Below are 8,795 nucleotides of genomic sequence, written 5' to 3'. Positions count from 1 at the left end.
TTAAAATTCAAAATCACGTGTCGGATACGATACTTCGTATCCGTGTCTGAGTAAAATAGGGTATGAGGTATGGGTTTGGAATGAGTCAAACCCATACCAAGTGTTTGTTTGGCAAATTTGGGGGTTTCATATCCATACCTCAAACCCATGAGATATGGGTTTCTCATACCCAAGGAGGGGGGTGGGTATGAGATTGATACCCATGGGTATCAAATTATAATAAACAAAAATGTGAAAATAAATATTATGACATCTTGTAAATGAAACATTTTATATAATTTTTTGATTAAATCTTTATTTTCATGATTTTATATGTTAAAATTATTATTTAAAGTATTTCAACTTTAATTTAGTTTCAAAGGTATGAGGAATGGAGTTCCAACACCATACCACCTAGGTATGATTCCTGATTCCAAACTCATACCCATGCGCGAAACAAATGCCCCCTGCATGTACATGAATAAGTCGGCTTCAGATACAAGAGCCGTGGTTTCGAGAATGTGAGTCATGTCATTGAGATGTGGTAAACATGTGTGCTTTTATCCTTCAGAGTTCCTGCATGCATTATTGTAATGCCTGTACCCAACTTATTGTATGTAAGTAATCTGAAACTAATTCTGTTAAAACTGGAATCAAGGGTCTTGGTAAGGCTCGAAGAATCGACGAAGCATTTCAGTTTCTTGAAGCTGTGGAGCAAGGCGATGCTGTTGGAAATCCAAAATTGTCGGTGCCACTGCTCCATGGCCTGCTTAATGCTCTCGTTGATGCAGGTAGCATCCTGCAAACTATAATTAATTGACTGTTCTATGGTATTTTCCTATAAAACTAAGAAATATATTTTTAAAGTTAATCACACTTTCAAGTCTTGATGAGCCTATATTTCATATACCTTTATGGGTATTGGGTACATGTCCTTCCTGGTGCAAAATTCTATACGGCTTTACGACTATTGATTTACGACTATTGAACCTAAAAAACCCGGCTCTTTAGATTTTTAGTGTGCTTTTGGTTGTTCATAGAACCACTATTACTTGGAGGGTATTCCTTTCTGTGAATATCTGTAACCAGTTATATAGCGATACTTTTGTCAACTGAACGTTGAGATCCTCCTAATTAATGGAAGTATAGAACAACCTTATGAAGTCATTGTGCATAATCAGTAGGGGGTCTGAGACACTGAGGTGATGTACTACTGTATCAGAGTATCAGACATATTTTAAGATAACCGCCGAGATTGTTATATTAGTGCTGAAGGAGCATTAGACCAAGTAACGCGTTGATTTTCAGGAAAAGCTGCACTATGTGTAGTTCATATCCCTCAAATTTGCTTCTAATTTGCTCCAGTCTTTCAGGGACCATTTTGCTTTGTCTTTTGGTCTCTCTTGAATCAAGGAGTATTCAAATTTCCACAGTTGCTCTATGTTGTTAAACTTCAGTAATCTTGCTCACATGATTGTTAGACCTTGTCCATGAAAATATTATGGTTAACAATTTGCGCATAAGCCATGAACTTTCTGAAAAATATCTTACCTTGACTAGAGGTGTTTTTTTTAATAAATTTAATGGAGGTGGTTCTAGGAATGAGCGTTCTCGAGGTGTCATAAACAAATTATCGGTGTGCTGAACTTCTATTTGAGGTTTGTGGCTGGCTCCCACAAGTATTGCACTGTGATTAAAAGAAAAAAAAATACTCTACACAGGGTTTATATTTTTTTTTTAAATGTAGAAAACATGAGTAGTATCTATTATCTCCAATGGAGTCACTCGCTATTCTTTAGTTCTCTGTTTTTGTTCACTTTGTGGTGAAACTGCTTATGCCCCCCACCCAAACACGACACCATGTTGCGGGAGCCTTGAGGCACTCAGTTACTGTTTTTTATCGAAAACATGAGTAGTTCTGGGATTTGGGTAAGACGTCAAAAAGAGGGATGTGCATTAATCGGTTTATAGCTAACAGAGATATTGTATGTTGGTTAAATTATGGAAAGATGTGGTGGAACGGTAAGATACTATGAGAGATATTCAATTCTGGTTCGTTGTTTAAAGTGGTCTTATGAGTTAGGAGTATTCCATTTATGCAATCTTACTTGCAGCTGTTTAGTGCAGGGGATCTACGCCGTGCAAGTGGACTTCTAGCACGCTATGGATATGTGTTCCATGAAAGTGGCAGCCCTTCAATATTGATCTACAACTTGCTTATGAAGGTGCAAATATGTAATCCCAAGATTCCCAAAAAAAATTTCTAATGCAAAAAGTTCACTTTTCCCTTGTATTCTTCTGTTTTCTCTTACCTAGTCCGCTACACTTGCCTTTATTGCTTCTGCTTTTTTGTATTAACACATTGTGTAAGTGCTCCATTAATTAATTTTATAGGTATATTGTGTCGTTGGTTATAAGCTGAATAGCCATGTCTACTTATTTCAGGGTTACATAAACATAGGTTCCCCTGAGGCCGCTCTCACTGTACGTGATGAAATGCTACGCCAAGGTTTAAAGCCAGATAAGCTTAGTTATAACTTACTCATCCTCGCTGCAGTGAAGAGAGGAACATTAGATGCTGCAATTCAACTCTGGGATGAGATGAAGGTCTAAATCATGTATTGAAAGGCCATTTCAAAGCCTCAGTTCTTTTGAGTGAAATATCATATACTTATTACTCGGACCTCCCTTAATGTCTTTCAGGAAGCTGCAATAGAGTGTAATTCTTATGATCTTTTCCCGGACAATGTAACCTACACGACTTTATTGAAGGTCTGTTCAGTGTGAAGCAACTCATTATAGTTTATGAATAAATTTTTTTTTTCCCGTGAATTGGTCTTATTGTGTGGTTTTAATGTAGAATTTCTAGGCATACGTTATCATATTCTTCATGCCTTTCCTCAAGAATATAGGCGCGCACGGCTGAACAGAGAGTGTTTCAGGATACATTTTCTCTGCACTCTGAATTTTTAAACTGATGATGATTTTATACAAATCAGAAATGTGATATGTTGTAGCATTAAAACTTAAAAGTGGACATTTCTGATGATGTACTAATCAGAAATGTGATATTGTTGTAGCTTCTTATTGAGTTTGCAGTTGGCAACATTTTTTTTGTTGACTAAAATTGAAAACTTAAAAAGTGGACTTTTTTTTTTATAGGGTGCTCAACTTACCAAAGATTTAAATTTGGTGGGGAAGATACTGATGGAAATGAAAGCTTCTCAGGCTCTGTCTGTTGATCGAATTGCCTATACTGCACTTGTTGATGCGCTGCTCAGTTGTGGCTCAATTAATGGTAATGGGCTATCCTGATTGAATATCCGTAAACTGTTAAATTACTTTTTTCTTATTTAACTCTTGTTTATTTCTGAGATTTTATGGAGTTTTATTATGGTTTGCATAAGCTGTGTTTCCCTTACAATAATAGATATACTTTTCCTAGTGAACCCGGCTGAAAACGGTCCGACACTCCGACCATCCTGCTAGTCATGAGTCATGCTCATGCATCCTTTCCCCTATGCAGTTATAGGGAAGAAATAGCTTATAATGCCTTACTACTTAGTATGGCTATTTCTATTTAGTCCAGTCTTCGTCCTTTATCTCGTCAATGTTCCATTTCCCTATTTTGTGTTTCGCTCCTCAAAGTGGTAAAATTTTATTGAGCTTTTTGTTTACTTGGTTAACTTGAAAGCTTTAGAATTACCAAGTTATAGGATATGGAGGATGTGTAGTATATAATATATATAGTCTACTTCTTTTCCATTAAAAGTAGAGGTACATCTAAAATGAGAAACAGCCAAGGAAATTGTTACTGTGTCACCCATCAATCAAAGGTCAAAAGCCAAAACATCATGCCTTCAAGCAGTCATGTTGGTTTTCTCTACATGATTTAAGAGTGAAAAGTGTTGCTGAATGCCGCCCTAGAGTTTTGTTACCCTAAAGTCCAAAGAAAAGAAATGTGAATCTTGTATGAGATTTAGCTCTCCTCTCAAGATCCTCTGGTTTGTTTCTTTTCATGTACATCACCAAATTTCCAAATGTGGACTGAACTATTTTCACCAATTTGTTCCTCCACCCTTCATCGTTCCTGCGAAAAAAAACTTCTTTGCCCTTACGAGGTTTTGCATCTGAAACATATAGAAACATGACTTGAAAGAGAGTCTGAAAGGGCAAACTTTCCTCAATTCTTTAAAAGAAAATTTATGGTGACTGCTGGAGAAGCTTTGTCCTGATGTATTTCCGCTATATGTTACAAAGATACATGTCTACTGACTGATCATTGTTATTACACCGATGTTTCCAAGGAGACTCCTCTCCAAAATGTGTTGGGGGTTGGGCGTAGGCAACCTTTCCCCTGCAATAAAAAGTGGGACATTTTTGACACATAAAAAAGGAATGAATAATTCTATGTAGAGTTATCTCTCATCTTCACGTAATCTCAACAAGATATTTTAACCAGAGTAAAGTGTAATTCAAAAGAAGTATTTATGACGCAGCTTGCCAAAATAAAAAATGCTTCTTTTAGCTTTACAGCTTATATTTTGTTTGTACCGTCATATTCTCTACACATTTCTCTCACTTTTAACGAGGACTAGAAGCATCTCTGTTCTTGAATAAGTTCAAGGTTCTTAAAGTTTTTTGAGAGGGAACTTGGTCTTCATTCCATGCATTCTTTTATTTTTTTTGCTTCAGATTCTGATTGTGTAGGAGGAAATAGTGTATGCAGACTTATACTTGTGAATTGAACAAAAGTTGTTAGGCTTCCTCTTTTTTACTTCGAACTAAGATTTTTCTTTTGTGATTTAGGTTGTGCAATATTCAGACGTCATCATCTGTTTTGTGGGTTATTTTAACTAGTTTCAACTTTCAAGTAACTGTTGGTCTTTCGGTACATTTGACTAGCGGAAACTTTCTCACTATCACAGATGCTTTATGTATTTTTGGTGAAATAACAAAGAAGGCTGGAAAAAATTCAAGTCTACGGCCAAAGCCCCATCTTTATCTTTCCTTGATGCGTGCTTTAGCTGACAGAGGTGATTTTTTGACGGTGAAAAATCTACACAATCGCATGTGGGTGGATTGTTCAGGAACCATCACTTCTGCTGTTCAGGAAGAAGCTGATCATCTTCTAATGGAAGCAGCTCTGAATGCTGGTCAGGTTTGTTAATTCGATGAGTAACTCCTGTATAAGATACTGCAGTGAGTCTTGTATAAGACGATCTTAAATGTGGGATCAACCTTTTATATCCCTTGTTTAATTATGGGGTTATTTGGTCAGTCTCGTGTGTTACCATCCAAAGTAATTTTTTTTTTGAAGATTCTAAGCTACACTAATTACTAACAGATGCCGATAATCATTGGAGCATCATTATCATGGGTGTTAACTTTGTTATGGGTACTTTAATGACTCAGGTTGAAGTGGCTGTAAAGATTCTTTCAGATGTTAATGCTAGATGGAAAGGGCTGTCCTGGACTAGTGTGGGTGGACTGGTACGTAGTACTAAGAGCCTTATCCACTATTCAGTATATCTGACGTCGTTCGTTTATATATGATGATTTGTGTACATTCAGTTGGCATTTGGCCATTATAGTTTAATTTAGAAACTTTTGATACTTTCAACATTGGTGCGAGAATTTTATCTGCTGTTTGCCTAAGCTTTGTTTTTCTTTAACGCTGATGTAGGCTGCCATACGATTAGAGGCTTTGTTGGGCTTAGATCGGTCCATACTTCATCCCTATTTTCTTCCTCAGGTATAGCCTTCTATCTCCGTCTATTTTGAAGGCTGGTGATTCAGATCTTCAGTGTTCTACAGCATTGTCACTTGTAGTTGTCACGTGTCACGTACCCGGTGGTGGATCATTGTTATGTTGGGAAGGGACCGGCCCTATTTTCCTTTTTTTCAATACATAGGTTACTCCTATTACTTGTGTTTCCTCCATTTCTGATGAAGACAATGACACTTATTCTTTGGTTTTGGATTATGGTGGAATAAAGCAAAATAGCTTACTAAATTGGCTGCGCTTCTTTTCACTGTGAAGTAGTAGTCATTAAGTACGATTTGCGACGCAATCTTCCACACCTTGGGTCATTCGAAAACAGCATCTCTGTGCTAACCTATGTTACTCCGACACTTCATTTAACTACTGTGTCGCGTGTCAGACACGTGTCGGTGCCGGACACGACACGACACTTCAATTTTGACCACAAAATAGGAAAATTCACCCAAAATAGCCATCCCCGACACTCCAACACGCGTCAGACACGTGTTGGAGAGTCGGAGTAACACAGGTGCTAACAACAGAGAGATAAGGCTGCATACATCCGACCCACCCCCCACCTTGATATTTGCGGGAGCCCTGTGGCACTGGGTAATGTTCTTGTTATGTTACTCCTATTACTTGGCACTCCTTCACTTGATGTTTCGTGGTGAATAATCAAATATGAAATCAAAGCTTCAAGCCTTGCCCCCTCTAATCTTTAACTCCAAGATCTGCCGTGCCATTGGATCATGGACTCACACATAGGGTCTTGTTAGAGATAGTTTGTCTTTTGATGCGTGTACAGTGAATCATGTGTTAAGCTGATATAAGGCAACCGATGATAGTGATGATTTCATTTCTCCTAACCTAAACTATTTTGTTAGGCTCAAATGACCATGTTTACGCCTTACACTAATAGATCAAATTGAACAGTGATTCACATGTTCGATTTTAATGCTTACAGGTATCAGTAAATGATCCGGTGGAAAAAATCATGATCCCATTCGAAGAAACAAATCCTCTGCAAGCAAACTTGGAACTAAGTCAAGTAATGATGGGTTTCTTGAAAGAGTCAGTTTTGCCGGTTATAGATGACTGGGGTAACTGTTTGGGTTTACTTCACCGCGAAGACTGCACTGACGTATGTTTCTTCTCGTCATACTTTTTATTCTTTCTTTACTTTCTACTCCCTCTGTCCCGGTCATTTGTTGTCCTTTCCATTTTTTGGTGTCTCAGTCATTTGTTGTCCTTTCTATTTTAAGAATGAATTTGATGAGTAATTTGATCATTCACACTCAATTTATTCCACTTGTCATTTAGTAATTGGCCCCCTCCCATTTCCTTGGTCTTTGTGCGAAAATCAAAGGACAACAAATGACCGGGACGGAGGGAGTATATTCTAATATGTTTGTCTCTAAATCTTTCATCCAAACATTTTAGTGATATTCTAGTTATGGGACGTACAAGGAAAAAGAACATCAATACTATCACATCTTCTATAGTTTAGTTCCGTTCGTATTGCTTCATTTGGGACTGTAGATTCTGAACTTCTGAACTTCATCTCTGGAACCCAAATATTCCTCTTAAAAATTGATTTCCGGAAAAATAGCGACAAACACAAGCCTTTGTGAACAGTTATGTGTACATGTTAATAGGCTGCGTCTCCACCACGGAGGTAATTCTTTCTTAGTTAGCAGTTAAGGAGTTGGACAAGGGTGGGTACCCTTTTTTTTTTTTTTTTTTTTTAAATATGGGGTCATGTTTCACACAGTATTAGTGTAAAACAATTTTACAAAAGGCTAATTGATGTAGCAAAGACGGTGAAATAGAGTATAAAGCATCATCATTGACCATCCATGAATCCCTCTCTCATCTACTTGACGCTTTCAGAGAAATAATAATCTACCATGATAGGGTCTCACATGTGAGATCAACCTAAGTACCTCTCATGTAAGCTCTGTCTCGTAACCATTTGAAACTGGAGCTTTAGCCGGACAAAGTGTTAGGAGGCGTTTGGCTTAGACAAGGATAAGGGAATGGGATGAGGAAAGGTTAACAAAGGGAAAGAAATAAGATACCTTTTAATATCATTAGTTGTTTGTTTTAAACAAGGGAATCGTTAACCACCCTCCCAACCCCAACAACCACCACCATCTCCCACAAATGAACCACTCACTTCGAGCTACCACATCGCAGGCAACTACCTTCTCCCCGTCGTCAACCGACAAGCCCCTCCCCTCGTTGACACTCTCCCATGGCCATAAGAACCACCACCAATCCCCGATTCTACCCCCAACCCTTGACCCCAAAATCCCCTCCCCCACCCCCTTAGTTTGAGATTCAAGGCCCCTTTTAAGAGGAAACCACCGGATACTATGTCAGTAAGTGCTCCCTACAAACATTGTATTTCTGCAAAACTCAATCAGTAAAAAGACCTATAGACTATAGTCAGTTGCTAACAATGTTATCCTGCAGCTAAATTTGCCAGTATCAGCAATGATGAGGAGCCCTCCCCCGTATGTTTCAGCATCCACAACGGCTGGCCGGGTTATTGACCTTATCCTAGAGAAGCGCTACAAGATGGTAATTGTCGTAAAGCAAAGCAACATGTACAGCCCTTATGGCTCCAGGGCTATTGGAGTTTTTACTTTAGACCAACTATCAAAACTTATGGATATGCCTGCCTCAAAGCTCCCGTGGCCAAGTACTTCTGTTTTTGTAAGAACTTTTAAACCCCCGATTCATGATGTTTTATGATATTTCCACCACCTTCCTATCTATATGCTTCCTGCTTTACTCTCCAAACTAAAGCTCGCTGATAATCGAGCAAATTTGACCTAAATATGTCATATTAGTGTTGGAAAAACACTCTTTTTCCATGTAACCGCGATGCAATCGCTTCGGCAATCACATCGGCTGAAATCTACCTCAATGAGTGATTTACTCCGACTCGGTTGCAAGAGGCGGACACTACATGGTATCCGAGTGTTGGATACGGTCATTTTTCGCCCTTTTTTTTGGTCTGTCTCAATACACGAACAAAGTGAAGTGC

At 38.3% G+C, this 8,795-nt stretch overlaps 1 protein-coding gene across 1 annotated transcript; it reads left to right on the top strand.

Moving 5' to 3' along the window:
- Positions 1–637: 637 nt before the first annotated feature.
- Positions 638–8,539, top strand: LOC141653422 (pentatricopeptide repeat-containing protein At5g10690; the record flags this gene model as incomplete). The annotated part of the gene is given in 10 exon segments (XM_074461185.1): positions 638–770; positions 2,107–2,204; positions 2,425–2,586; positions 2,683–2,751; positions 3,142–3,277; positions 4,908–5,140; positions 5,395–5,472; positions 5,666–5,734; positions 6,708–6,884; positions 8,219–8,539. Coding segments are annotated over 10 exon segments (1,437 nt in total), but the record flags the coding sequence as incomplete, so codon positions are not given.
- Between the last annotated feature and the right edge of the window lie 256 nt (positions 8,540–8,795).

Source organism: Silene latifolia, chromosome 4 (assembly GCF_048544455.1).
Source record: "Silene latifolia isolate original U9 population chromosome 4, ASM4854445v1, whole genome shotgun sequence".
Lineage (NCBI taxonomy): Eukaryota > Viridiplantae > Streptophyta > Magnoliopsida > Caryophyllales > Caryophyllaceae > Silene > Silene latifolia.
The sequence above is the reverse complement of the archived record's forward strand: the minus strand, read 5'-3'. Positions and strand labels throughout refer to the sequence as shown.